Source organism: Ranitomeya variabilis, chromosome 5 (assembly GCF_051348905.1).
Source record: "Ranitomeya variabilis isolate aRanVar5 chromosome 5, aRanVar5.hap1, whole genome shotgun sequence".
Lineage (NCBI taxonomy): Eukaryota > Metazoa > Chordata > Amphibia > Anura > Dendrobatidae > Ranitomeya > Ranitomeya variabilis.
The window spans coordinates 661,016,714-661,032,279 of NC_135236.1; the positions used below are offsets into that span (position 1 = coordinate 661,016,714).

General features: G+C 41.9%; 1 protein-coding gene across 1 annotated transcript in view; it reads right to left on the bottom strand.

The window, feature by feature from the left end:
* Nucleotides 1-15,566, bottom strand: part of VWF (von Willebrand factor) — a 204,303-nt gene that overhangs the window by 70,507 nt on the left and 118,230 nt on the right. The window contains exons 34-35 of the mRNA XM_077266531.1: nucleotides 7,123-7,300; nucleotides 5,328-5,548 (exon numbers count right to left, since the gene is read on the bottom strand). Of these exons, the coding sequence (XP_077122646.1) occupies nucleotides 5,328-5,548; nucleotides 7,123-7,300 (399 nt within the window). The remainder of the gene's footprint in view (nucleotides 1-5,327; nucleotides 5,549-7,122; nucleotides 7,301-15,566) is intronic.

The following is a 15,566-nucleotide window of genomic DNA, read 5'->3' on the forward strand; positions in this document are numbered from 1 at the left end:
CAACATTACAATTCCCAGCATGCTTTACTGGGTTACAGTAATGATAGGCTACAGAAAATTGTGTGTCTCTATGACCATAGTCCTTACCCAGTAGTTCCCCAGTTCCTGACAACCTGCTGCCTTGTCAACCTACACAAAGTTATGTTGCTCTATGACATTGATTACCTACGTGTGCCTCTATGGCAGTTAAAAACTACAAATCCCAGCATCCCCTGACAACACGCTTTGTGCCCTATAACCTGGCATAGATTTCCACTCTAATTTACTCCAAATTATAGTAAATATGTTAGGACTTGGTGGGCCCGGCTACTCAGGGTGGGCCCAGCTCCTCTCTGTCCAGCTCCCTTTCATAGGCCCAGCATCTCCTCTCTACCCAGCTCTCACAGTTGTCCCATACCCTACCTGTCCAGCTCCTCATGCTAAGCCTTGTCAACTTCTTAGGAGTGACTAGGATGGAGCAAAACATTGGGTAAATATTTGGATTTACCCAAATGTTATTTTTAGGCCACACAGGCCATGATAAATTCCCCCATACATGTCTCTATGATGGAGGTCTCCTACTTATGCATATTTTTCCAAAAGTCCCAAATATCATGGTATAGTCCAAATTTTTTTAGATAACATCTCAGAGAATTCAGGACCCTTCTAGGCCGGAAAAGGGGCAGGGTTCCTAAAAAGGAAAAGTGTCGCTAAAGTGGGCATTCTCAATGGATTGGTGGTATTTACAGCCAGGTAGGCAGAATTCAAACATCGTTATGCTAATTTGGGAAGTATAAGTGTGCATCTGCAGATGATGCAGAATTATAAGTTCCAGTATTAGAGCGGAGCAAAAAGATTTGCAGTATCCTAGTCCAAGGTGCCATGTCAGTAGCTCGAAGCTTTCGAACTAGAGCCCGGTGAACTTCCTCCTATTTGCTGACATCCATAGCACCTTCTCCAATCGGAAGGGATACCGTTAGGTAGGAGGAGGTTTGCAGGGCTCTGCTCCAACAGCCACAGTCTTTATGTAGCCGTGGCACCAGGGTCACGCAAATTGTTTTTGCTCAACTCTACCCACCATGTGACGACAGCCTACCAGAAATAATGTGTCTTTACATTACTTGTCTCCTCCAAGTCATAGCTGCTGCACAGATACCATCCACAATATGCTCGGAGCACCCACAAAGAATGGAGACTCTCCATGGCATGGTTTCTAATCTATAGTTCTTCTTCTAAGGCCAGGGTCACATTACCGTAGAATACGGCCGAGTTCTATGCGAGAAAACATAGCAGAGCACTCGGCCCAGTGTTAATCTATGGGGCAGCTCACATCAACGCTTTATTTCTCATGTGTATTCGGTGTGCATGTAAAATCGCAGCAGGCTGCGATGGTCACTGAGACTTGGCCGAGACTTTCCAATGCAAGCCTACGGGTGCAAGAAAAAAATTGAACAGCATCCGGACCATGCGAGCGCCGTCCGATTTTTATGCACAGATATCCTTTAAAAAGCCAGTAATTCGTGTGCTGCATACAGTAAAATCACACTGACAGAATAGATAGAATGGATACAGTGTGGGAAATAAGTATTTGATCCCTTGCTGATTTTGTAAGTTTGCCCTCTGACAAAGACATGAACAGTCTATAATTTTAAGGGTAGGTTAATTTTAACATTTAGAGATAGAATATCAAAAATAAAATCCAGAAAATCACATTGTATAAATGATATAAATTTCTTTGCATTTTGCAGTGAGAAATAAGTATTTGATCCCTCTAGCATATACACATAGGATACATAGATTTATAGATGTCAGTGACACACACATATATATATATGTATACTGTATATATTACATAGATAGATAGAAGAAAATTCAGCAGCTGCGTAGTGTAAAGTCACAGCAGAAGCCGACAGGATAGAAGAGATGGATTACATACAGTAAATACTTATAGAATACATAGATAGATATATGTCAGTGACATATACAATTAGTGCAGCATGTGTGCAGCTTACTGTACATGTATTTAATTAAAAGATTATTTTTCTTTAAAAAATTTTATGGGCTCCCTCGAAATTTTCTTTATCAGGAGAGGAAAAGCTGACAGCTGGGGGCCGATGTTTATAGCCTGGGAAGGAGGTAATACCCCTGGAGCTTCCCAGGCTACTAATATCAGCTCACAACTGTATACTTAGCCTTTACTGGCTACTAAAATGAGGGACCCTAAAAAAAAATGATGTAGGGTCCCCCTATAATTAATATCCAGCAAAGGCTACACAGACAACTGCGTGCTGATATTAATAGCCTAGGAAGGGGCCATGGATACTGGCTCCCCTAGGCTATAAACATCAGCTCTCAGCCTCTCCAGAAAAGGCACATCTCTAAGATGCGCCAATTCTGGCACTTAGACTCGCTCTTCCCACTTGCCCTGTAGTGGTGGCAAGTGGGGTGATAGTTGGGGGGGTTGATGTCACCTTGTATTGTCAGGTGACATCAAGCCCTGAGGTTAGTAATGGAGAGGCGTCAATAAGACACCCCCATTACTAACCCCATAGTCATATCGTACAAAAACACATACACACAGAAAAAGTCCTTCAATTGAAAGAATGACACAGAGTCCTTTAATTAGTCTTAATTAAACCACACTTATGACCTCGCCCATTCCACAGACGCCATTGTCTTCTGCAAAAGAGTTAAAAAAACAAACAATATTTCTCACCTTTCCACAGAGATGATGATAATCCATTTGTCTCACAAAGGGTCTAGCTCTGCTACATCTAGATGGCAGGCTGCATGGTTGCATGATGCAACCATACAGCCTGTCATTCAGCAGACACACTGAGCAGCGTGTGCTCAGTGTCTCCCTGTGAATTCCCATTCCCTGTCTGAGGGCAACACGAGTGTGAGAAAGTTCTCCTGCTTGCGGTGCCATCAGACAGGTCCTGGGAGTTCACAGCCAACGATCTCACTTCACCTTTCTGACATCAATGTGAGCGCCGTTGGAAAATTGGGGAATGACATAGAGAATTGCTTAATGTAAAAGCTCATGTTAAAATCGCATTGCAGTCGGATAGCAATCACACTACATTCAGATGTAACTCGGATGCTATCTGTGAAAAATCAGATTGTACCCACATGACACTCGCACTACACTCGTGCGACTCTCGGCAGGGAGACTCGGACAGAATTTTCATCCGTTTAGTGTGATTCCGGCCTAATACTTCTACGAAAAGCCTGAAATAGTCACAGTATACTGTCATTGTTGTTGTTTTTTTGTTCACTAAAGGTGGAAAAGTCCATTTTGTACTAAAAATCTAGAAAAAATTAATTAACCAAAAGTCGAAGCAAAACATATTTCTAAAGTAAGTCACGGAGAACGTATGGAAGCCTACGAGCGCTTGTAGAAACTGGCAATAATCCATTTAATCTCGGCCGGCGTTGTAAAGCAATGTTTTCCTTAGCACTTTGTGAGCAGTTATGTTCTAGCTGTTTGGGATGTTTTTCACTGTGCATCATTGTTCACTGGAGATTACTCACACACTGCAGTCATCCTGCCAGAGGTCGGGGAGAAGTCAGCATGAAGGATTTTATATTGGGTGCTGTGACTACGGAGCCTCTGAGGAGAATTAGAATTTAACGAGAAAATATCGTAATAAGGTGAGTGATATTTATGAATAGGACGCTAAACTTAAAGTTATTAATCAATGTTATTTCAAGGTCAAATATTCTGTATTATTTGTAAATGCAAGGGTGGTGCGCAAATGTGATCTCCATTCTATTCGCTATTTATGTGACTGTCTGCAGTCTCGTGTCGCTAATGGCGGCAGACTACGCAGCTGCTATAGGTCTGTGACTTGGAAAGTCCCAGAGAAGATCATCACAGCTCATGGCCTAGCGCCCTCCACTTTTTGAAACATCTACCATATAGGTATGGCAGATCTCGAGAGGAATTGTATGGAGGAGGCTTAAAAGTGCTGAGCCCGCTCCATATCTGGATGCTCATCTAAAGGGAATCTATCACCCCCAAAATGCCTTTTAGACTAACTATACAGTGATAGAAGTGAATTCACCCCTATAAAAATTATACTAACACTTTACCGGGTATTGGTACAGCGCCCGTGAAAATAACTTTGAATCCATATCTAAATGATTGATGTTCGGAGCCCCCATGGCGTGACCACGACTTAGGTCCACCAATATGCCTCCTCAATTATGTCTTTGGGTCTAACTTGTGATGGACAGTGCTCGCTCCTACAGTACAAGCTGCCCTATGTGTGTGCACATGGCACCGATACTGGCTGTGAAGGCAACAGTGGCTGGGTGCATTGTCCTACCTGGATCTCCATGGATAACACTACCGGGTGTATGGGCAGCATCAGCAGAAAGGAACCAAGATGGAGAAAGCGCCCAACTAATGTGTGTTCAAGTCAGTATGTAGGAACGAGCGCTATCCATCACACGCTAGTGCAGTCCCCCAAGATGCAAATTGAAGGGGTGTAACAGTGCACCCAGTTCATGGCCACACCTTTTTAAAAGGCTCTGAGTGAGTTGAAAAAAACTAGAAGCATGAATACTTATCTTCCCCCATCCCTCACTACCCCTGTAATGAGTTTTCCCAGGTCCCCCACCAGTCTCCACTGCTGGTCCATCTCAACAGTCAGGAAATGGTGCTCAACCAAACTCTGACTGAGGTACATCACTCCTGTGATGACTGATTGGCAAAACGGTCATTTATCCTGAATCAGGAAACAGACACCAGCGGGGACCTTGTAGGATTTACCAGATGTCAGATAGGGAGAAACAGGAATTAGAGGAAGTGAGTGTCCCAAAATGAGTTATTCTATTTAGAGTCTTATTTTTATTTTATATGTCCCCCATGATCACCATTCATCTTCATATATTCATTCTGAAAACCTCAGCTTCAAACTTCATTCTTTTATGGTACTAGAACACTTTAATTTCGGCAATTTTTTTTCTTTCCTGGAACTCTGTTTTGGACAATCCCTAATAAGCTTATCACAAAAGTTTCCCCCTACTCGAAATCCCAGTGATCAGCTCTGATCTGTGATGAATAACTGTACAATTTTCCTGCAGCACTCCCAGAGGTGAAACCAGGAATTACATGTTGTTCATCCAAATCAATGGGTTGTCTATGTATTACACGGATGTATCTGGTCCTCCGGAGAGGGATGGTAATTTTTGTCGCTTCTGGTGCAGATAACATGAGGGTTCAGAATATCCCTCCTACCTTGTAATAATTCAGTAAATTTGCAGTACATTGTCTTTAAAATGTTGGGATTTTTATACCCAGGCAAGAAACAATTAAGAAGACAGAAGGAGCGCTTGGTTACCTGCATATTGTATGAGAGCTTCGCAGTGTCTCCGTTGTACTTCACACTCACTGAATCCATGCAGGTCTGACCACTCGATGACCCACATTTACCATTCTGCAGGATGACCTCCAGATTGTTTTTTGGGTCATTAAACAACACATAGGAGCAATTACTGAGAAGTTTGAAATTAAGTCCATCAAAGGTGACAATGTGTCGGCTGGAACTTCCCTTACAAATACCTGAGGAGGGAACGAGAAGATACGATTGTCTCACATGTACAATATTTTGGGTCACTCTGTTTTAAGAAATTCATCCGGCATGGCTTTGTCACCTCGAGATCAGCACCTACGGCAAAATGATCTCCTTCAAACTAAGATGATCACCGATCCCGAGAATGAAGCTCTCAAATACCCAGTTAGAATGGAGTGCCTCCATTTATTATCTACGGGACTGAATGGGATCTCCGACAGTCCTACTAACAATGAACGATCACTGCTCTATTCTAACGGATTGTTTTGGAACTACGTTCTCAAGATTGGTGGTCTGACTCCTAGTGATCACCTCTACTGTGGAATAACCCTTTAAAAAGAACCGGTTATCTCCAAAATGTGGGATAAATCTGCAGGTAAATTGCATTTAAAACCTGAGTTTACTGGACAAGCAGCTGCAGGGAGAAAATGAACTTATATCCTCCCTGTTGCCGCTCGCTTCCAGTTATAGGCAGCAGTGATGAGCAAACATGCTCGGATAAGGTGTTACCCGAACATGTTCAGGTGCTAACAGAGTGACTTCGGCACACTTGAAAAATCTGATATGTTAGAGTCCCCGCGCATGCATGTCTCACGGCTGTACAACAGCCGCAACCCATGCAGGGATTGCCTAGCAAAAAAAACGCAAAACATGCAGCCGCAGGGACTCGAACATATTTTTCGAACACGCCGAAGACACTCAGTTAGCACCCGATCATGCTCGAGTAACACCTGATCAGAACACGTTTGATCATCACTAGTAGGCAGCATTCATGGAGCGATTCACTACACAGTGAGTGGGCTGTAATCACTCCCTGTAACGCTGATTGACAGCCGACTCTGTAGCATGTGTGTGTTTGTGTGTGCAGAGCCAGCTGTCAATCAAATTGAGAGAGAGTGACTACAGCCGCAATCTCCGTAGTGAGCGGTGAGTGTAACCGATCTGTGCACACTCCGAGGACTAGAAGTGAGCAGCTTCAGGGAGGAAAGAAGTTCATTTTTTCCCTTTAGCTGCTGCTTCAGTAAGGTGACCAGGCAGGATTTTAACATTATTTACCACCCGATTAACCCTATATCTGCAGGTAAGTAGTGTTTTGGACACTTTTAAAGAGTATGTCCATTTTCTCAGCAATTTTTTACATTGCTATCGTGCAACTAAAATAAAACCGGGAAAAAATCTTTACTGAAAATTTACCGTTTTCTGCATAAAGCTCCAATGTAGACCTAAGTGCCTCCATGGCTACAGATTACAGGCAAATCTTGGGGGTTGTGTGACACTGGAGTCATTTGTTGCTCTACATTTTCTAACCTCTTCCAACCATTTTCAGGTTAAGTCAAGGGATGAAATGAAGTAACACATGGCTGCCATTTTTCTGTCCCATTTTTGTATACACTACAGAAAGGGTCGTCATTTTGGTTGACACTTTTTCAATTTGCAAACCAACAAGTTACTAAAAAAAAAGGTAATTTCTTTGCAAAACGAACATTTTAAAACTTTTGGGTTTTTGGGTAAGAAATGGCTTACTCCATCTGTCAAAATTGAAAAATGTAGATGCAACACTTACACGGGCACACCCATCGACACCCGCACCTCTCCTTCATCTTTATGGCGGGTAGATCGTTGTCACACATCGGTTGTGGTATCTTCGTACAGTCTACTCCAGTGTTACTTAGTTTGGTTATGCCGCCATCCAGACATGTGACTTTGTGACATGAGTCTTGTAGCGTCCACATATCTCCGGTCTACATGACAAAAGCAGGAAACATTCAAGTGGATGGACCTTTATGGTAAACAGGACACAGATCTAGGTGACGACTGACCAAGGAGACATCAGAGTAAATACTGGAACCTTATTATGGCTCAGTCTAACCTCTTTGTGCCCATACTGTACCCTACAGTTGCCATTTTTTTAATACTTATGGACAATTTATCCAAGAATTTACAAATGGTTGGCACAAAAATTAAAAAGGCAGAAAATAAATATCTGCTGCACTCCCAGGCAACATGTTTCAGATCTACAGTACATGGTCCATTGTCAAGCCTTATTACTAGATCTTAAAATGTACCTGTCCTTTAACACAAAGGCTGGAGAAAAACAAGGTCTTACTACACCTCTGACAACCAGTAAAAGCTGCCTTTGGGGTACATACTAATATATGTTCAAGAACTGTACCGAATCTCCCGCCCTTAAACCTCCCTTCTACTGAATGAATGGATTCTCTTCATCAGCCTTCTGTCAGTATCACAGGAGCCAGAACTTCCTTTTTCTCACTTCCAAGCATGCATTGGCCATGTTGTTGACCAATGGCTAGCCTGCCCTTAACTGAAAGTCCTTCTCTCTATTATATATGCATGCAATTTGACAGACAGGAGAGCAGGAGATGAAAAACACTGAACCGCTCCCACTTCCTGTAGAAAGACAGAGACCTGCCCTACACTTCCTGTAGAGACAACGACCTGTCTCTCTACTTCCAGTAAAAAGATAAAGACCCACCCCACTTTCTATGTAGAGGCAAATACCAGTCCCTGCTTCCTGTAGAAAGACAAAAACCAACTCCCACTTTCTGTAGAGACAAAGACCCACCCCTCTACGTCCTGTAGAAAGACAAAGAACCACTCCCACTTCCTGCAGAGACAAAGATCGGCCCTCTACTTCCTGTAGAAAGACAAAGACCTACCCCCACTTCCTGTAAAGTGGCATAGACCCTCTCCCACTTCCTGTAGAGACAAAACCCCGCACCCACTTCCTGTAGAGACAAAACCCTACTCCCACTTCCTGTAGAGACAAAGACCCACCCCTCTGCTTCCTGTAGAAAGACAAAGAGCCACCCTCACTTCCTGTAGAATGGCATGGACCCTCTCCCACTTCCTGTAGAGACAAAGACTCACTCCCACTTTTTCTAAAGACAAAGACCCATCCCTCTACTTCCTCTAGAAAGACAAAGACCCACCCTCACTTCCTGTAGAGACAAAGACCATCCCTCTACTTCCTGTAGAAAGACAAAGACCTACACCCACTTCCTGTAGAGACAAAGATCCACCCCTCTACTTCCTATAGAAACACAAAGAGCCCCCACTTCCTGTATAGACAAAGACCCACCCCTCTACTTCCTGTAGAAAGACAAAGGCCCATCCTACACTTCCAGTAATCTCTCTAGATGACGCTGCATATTATGCTTGGCAGAAAACAGACGGACAGAGACACCTAGTGGTCGTCACTCTTGAGTAATTTTTCGGGGGTAAAAAAAAATAATTTTTTGGATCAAATGATTTGTAGATTATCTATTTATCACAGTATCTAAGAATTGGGATCAAGTTGTCTGAAAGTTCCGTGTACATTTTGTAAAATAGTCGGAATCTCTTTATATACACAAGGGCCACAGCATCCCTAATTATTAATAATTGTATATATATATATATATATATATATATATATATATATATATATATATATATATATATATATATATATATATATATGGACTTGGAGAAAGATGTAGTTTTTCAGCATAAAGGTCCAGTTACTATTTCCCTTTGTTTCGGCGCCTTATGGTGGAGTCAGGTTAAATGCAACCTCTGGACTTTGCTAGAAAGTAGGAAAAAGTTACAGACGTGATGAAACACATGTGAATCATCAGTGGGAGTGTGAGAAGTATTGTGTCCCTCTAAGACATGTCTGAATAGAATATTCACCTCTCTAATCTACTCTAAAATATTTCAGTTCAATAGATCCCTAGATGCTGCCTAGAGATTTGTAAGTCAAGGTTGAGCCCAGCGATGACATTCCCACTTATACAATTTTATATCTAACTAGATGGCAGCCCGATTCTAAAGAATCGGGAGTCTAGAATCCATATATACTTTATTTATTCAAATGTAAGAATAATACAATTAATAAATAATAGTAAGAAAGAACAAAAAATGGCTGCACTCACCAGCTCTTGACAATTCTTGTTATTTAAGGTACAGTTACACAGGATCCATGAACATGCTTATGAGGAGAGGGATGAAAGACATCAGACGACAACTTTGCGTGTTGTGGCAAATGCCACAACAACGGTTCTTTGCTTAAGAACAATAATGTAAATAATAAATAATATGTATCAATAACTATGTATATTGGTATGTTCTATGACATTTTAAAATATTTCATTATTATGTGGAAGGGCTCTTAGTACCCATACTGGCGCATACTTGTGTGCCCATCAGGTATTTTCACAGTAATTTTACATCTGATGGGTTGGTATGAAACGTTTTTAATCATCTCTTGGGCTTAGCTAAGCCTTCATTTTAAATAATTCTAATAGGTACAACAGAAATAAAAGCCTTTTTGTGTACCCAAATTTTTTGTGTTTATTTTTACAGAAGTGTAAAATTTAAGAAATCAACGTTCATAGTACACCGATGGGCTAATATAAACATGCCCATCAACCACGTCACGGTAGCCTTTGAACTGATGGGTCCTAACTAACTGATTCCTATTTCTTAATACTCAGACCTCTTTCACATCTGCATGTTTCTGATATTTGCAGAAGTAATGTTAAAAACAATACAACTTCCACACTTGGCACCAAAGAACTGACCTACAACACACTTTCAGCAAGTGCCATGCAATGTAGATGAAGCTTGGAGTTAACTTGCAGTAAATGCGGCAAACGCGGCTTCGGCAATTGCATTAAATGCAGCCACAACAAAAACACTGGTAAGTGGAGATTTTGAGGCGAAAACTGCAGAAACCACATGTGCCGCACCTGCCGCAAGTGAAGTACAAATTCCGTATACATTGCATGCAACTTACAGCAAGAGTGGCGTGGGTCAGCCCTTAGGCAGGAAGTGCAGAAATAGCCTTTTTTCCACCATAAATTCTCCAAATAGCAGAAAAATGTTGATGTGAAAGCAAAATTTCTATTCTTTCCCTATCTATCTAAATATGTACCTATCTATATATCTATTTCTATGTACAGAACACACCTGGAGATAGAGATGTGTGTGAACAGCCATCCCACCCGTCTCTTACCTGTTCACAAAAACCTCACCCTTTTTAAAAACAAAATGAAATCTCTCAGCAGCTATACTGCTGGAGCTTCAAATACAGGTTCCTATCACCAAATACAGGCATTTGGATGATACACATCTTACATCTTGTACTTAATGTGTGTTCTACTTACCTATAAAAATATGTATTGATATATCATATTTCTAAATTTATGTAGATATGATATAGAGTTATTAACCCTATATGCTAATGAGTACGTATGTTATATACGTATTTCCTACATAAGTACTTAAAATCTATATGTCTATGGCTACACTAATTTTTTTTTGTTTTTGTTTTTTTTCCTTATCTCTATACATAGAATTTACCTATTGCTGTCTATGTTATTAGAAAAACTGAATAATGAAAAAAAAGAAAAGTAACTTTAAACTAAAATATTTTTGTACACAATATTACGTGTGAAGACTTTAGTACTATCAGCCAATAATTGTCCTTGAAGTGGTGTATTAACCACTTTAACCCTCACATTGCTACATTGCTTCACCCTGGAAAAAGCAACATACAATTGACCATGGGCAAAAGCAGGTTCTGGTAGATAAATGCCAACCCGATGGAGGGTCTGGCCTTGAGATTTATTTATGGTCATTGCAAATGCGGGCTTGATGGGAAATTGTCTCCGTCTTAATTTAAAAGGTAATCCAGTCTCTGATGGACACAAATCAATTTGTGGAATGAATACCACATTTCCTGCTGCTGACCCACTAATTACTTTAGCCAGTATGATATTGGCATGTAAGGCAGTGACAATGAGCCGCGTACCATTGCAGAGACCTTTGTTCGTGTTCAGATTACGTAATAACATGACAATGGTGCCAATTTTAAGTTTCAGCCGATGTGAAGGCATTCCAGTTGGTGTTAGTGAATTCAAAAACTCAAGTGGGTATTGATCGAGGTCATCAGCTTCATCAGGATCGATGGAATCATCACTGATATATTCAGTATAGTCACCTATCAATAAATCCATGACTTGGGAATTGACTTTCTCAACGTCCTCATTTTTTGGACATAAAATTGCATGAGATGCAGCTGTATTTATGCTTTCGGTGTCATTCACATCAATACAAAGATTATCTCCAAAAATTTCAATTATTAAACAGCCAGTGCATACCATGTCTGGAGGAATTTCAATTACATCATCTCCAAGATTATGTTCATTAGATAGTTCACCATTTCCCAGTTGAAGCAACCAACTGCTGTAGTGAGGATCAATGGAGCGCATGTTGTTAATAAGTGGCAGGCGAGTAAAATGTTGCCAGTGTTGTGAATATTTTATACAGCTCTCTACAACATCAGTTCTTGTCCCATGAGGGATGACAGGAAGACATTGTCTAAAGTCGCCTCCAAAAACAATCACTTTACCTCCAAACGGTGTTTTTTCTTTGTGAGCTACATTTGTTGTCATGACATCACGTAAACCTCTATCAATGACATGCAATGCATATTTGGATAGCATTGTGCACTCATCAATAATAAAAAGTTTAGTGCTGTGCAAATCTTTTGCTGCATCGGTATCATTCTTAATCCTGGAAACACATGTTTCATTCACAGGAATTGGAATCCCATAAAGAGAATGAATGGTTCGTCCACCTTGTAGCAAGTTGGCGGCAATTCCAGTAGTGGCAGCAGGTGACACAATGTCTCCTTGTCCTCTTAGCTGATGTAGGAGTAGATGATATAGGTACGTTTTTCCGCTGCCACCAGGACCATCAAGGAAAAAACACTTTGCTGTAGAATTAGTGTCTTCTAAAGCTTGAGTGATAGCATCAAAAGCAAAAAGTTGGTCCTCATTTAGAGTAGCTTTCATTTCAGCAGCTGCTGATAACTCATAATCTTTATCATACTGTGGGAGGAGGTGTTGTTTCTTGACTGGACGTGGCAAATTAAAATCAGTATAAGTTTTGCCATGAGCTTTAAGAACATGTTGGACATCTGTCATAGCATAGCCTTCACAATTGACACACTCCAGAGTGTCGGAGTGGTATGCATAGCAGTAGTCTTCTACAAAGTGTTCCTTAAATTCATCCCATAAGTCCCGAGGTTTAGCTGGAGGACCAAAAATACAAATGTAGGCAAACATGTCACGTAGCTGTGCTGGCATGTTGAGAATACTGGCATCAAGTAATGTATTTCTCCACAGCCTATCATCAAATAGTAAGCCAAGAGCTAATGCCGCATCTTTGAAGGTTTCATGTGTGACTCCGTGTACAGTTTTTATGCTGTCAAAACTGGTTGCACCTTTCACATGTAACAATAACAAACTTAAATAGTAGCGTTCTTGGTCTTTCACACTGACAGTATACATTCGTCCAATCACAGAACCACCTGCTCGCTTTCTAACTCCCCAAGAACCTTCTTTCCAAACATAGTTTTCGGGAATTTCACGGTATAAATAAATATGAGCATGATGGTCGTTCTGATTAAGCTTGAAGTAGGCCATAAGTGTAGAATTTTGATGGAGCTTTTGTTTGATGTTTCCAATAGAGTCATCCTCATGAAAATAGAGTGGCTGAGAATGCGGTAGATGTACAGCAAGGCGAATGATGCTATGAGATTGTTTATGCATTGGATATGAGAATATTCGCCAAGCTGCCTCTGGTGCACTGACATATCTTGAATCCATGAATTGGTGTGTTTCATCATGTTGGATGTTAGTCTGGCAGATTTCAAGATTGGCTTTATCATGTCCTTTGTAGACGTATTTAAATAAATATTTCACAGCCTGAATGGAACCACAAACTTTTGACATTTATATGACACTTGTATTTTAATAGCAGGAACGGATTGTATGGAACCACCCACGAATTGTCAATCATGTTAGAATGGTGTTGAAAAGATGGGCCAAAGTGTCTGCGATAAGTAGGATAGGCGTCCTTAGCTATGATGGTTCTTGGTTGCAAATCTTTAGGGAAACCTTTTGTACACTTCCCCAGATCCATACAGGGAGAATTTGGGTTGTGTTCTCCACACGGACCATGAATCATATGTTGGAGAACAATTTTATGGAGGTGAGGGTAGTGGGTAGGATTGGGAATTTCAGCCCACTCTGTATTGTCTATGTCCTCCTCAGTCCTTAATTTGGAGTTGCTGTCCATAATAATCAAAATGTGAGCGTGTGGAAGGCCACGTTTTTGAAATTCAATTACATGAACCATAGCGCAAACTTTCCCAAATAATCCGTTGTTAATGCCTTTTAAGAGTGCTTCCAGTTTTATTTTGAAAACACGTGCCACCAAATCAGGTCTATGTTCCACACGCTGCCAAGGTTCCAAATTCTCAGTAATCTCATTCCATTTCGGATTACAGGTCATGGTGATGAATAGATCAGGACGACCATATTTAGTCACAATAGCCATGGCATCCTGGTACCGCTGCTGCATATTCCTGGGACTGCCTTCAAACGAAGATGGTAAAATGACCGTTTTTCCAATGGGGATGCCCTTCTCAATGGATTTTTTCTGGAGATGTTCCTGGAGTACACAATAATACTCTACTTTCAAATCCTTTTGGTGTTGACGGATATAATTTAGGCGATTTGCCTCGATTTTCACATAAGCATCCACTAAGTACTGCTGAGTGAGTTTGCCACCATTCAGGAGTGGATTAAACTGATTACGGACAGACAGCACATAGCAGTAATATTGCAGTTGTGTAACTCTGCGTGGACTTTGCCCTTGTTGCTTGAGGCCATCATGCCAGCCCTGGTCTCCGTAAGGGAAAAATAAAGGATAGAGTAAAGCATCTAAATTACTGTGTAGAATGCTGACCTGTTGTGTTCTTGGCGCCAAAGGATTTTTGGGGTCCGGTTGTAAATGTATTAAAATATCACGATTAAATGGTGGCTCTCCATTGTCATTTTCAAATACGACAGCAACTTCATTGACAGTTGGATTATTATATCGGCGAGGGTCTTGATTCCGATCTTGTTTAAGGGCCATGATGATATTTGGCATGAGAGTGCCATTAGCTTCAGCTTTAAGATGTTCTTCATGTTCCACATCTCGTAACATTTTGTAGGCAGCAACAAAGGGATTCACATTGTCTAACTGAAGAGCAATTATACTCATCAAAGTGGGATGACATTTTTGATTTTGTTCACAGTTTAAACGTTGTTCATTCGCGGTAGCGCAGTAGCGTAGCTACCAGGGGGGCAGAGGGTGCGGTCGCCCCGGGCCCCGAGCTCAGAGGGGGCCCACCTGGAGCTACGCTACCCTTAACTATATTAGCCTACTTGCACGCCAATATAGTTGAGCTAGCCTCTGCAGCAGAGCAGGGACAGAATCTCCCTGCACTGCCGCGGTCTGTCCTGTAGAGGAGCATGTACCTGGGGACGCTGGGTGCCGGCACTGTACCTGCTGCCTCCAGCATACTGCAGACAGCACACATAGCCGGCTGTGTGGTGGCTGCAGCTGAAGAGACTTCAGGACGCTGCTTCTTCCCTCTCTGAGCCCTGCACAGAGGAGCAGGACAGGAGACAGGACGACGTAGGAGCTCAAGCTGCAGGGGGCTGGAGGTGACTGCACTGTGCAGTGAGGAAGAGGCAGGACACTGTTCCCCTCCTGACAAGTCCCTGAGATTTCTTGCATCCGTTTTGCTCTGTCTCTGTCAGTCTCTCTCAGTCTCTCTCGCTCTCTGTCTCTCTGTCAGTCTCTCTCTGTCTCGCTCTCTCTGTCTCTCGCTCTCTGTCTCTCTCGTTCTCTGTAAGTCTCGCTCTCTGTCTCTCTCGCTCTGTCAGTCTCGCGCTCTGTCTTGCTCTGTCTCTCTCGCTCTCTGTCAGTCTTGCTCTCTGTCTCCCTCTCACTCTGTCTCTCTCTCTCTGTCTCACTCACGCTCTGTCTCGCTCGCTCTCTGTCTCGCTCGCTCTCTGTCTCGCTCACTCTCTGTCTCGCTCACTCTCTGTCTCGCTCACTCTCTGTCTCGCTCTCTGTCTCTGTCTCGCTCTCTGTCTCGCTCTC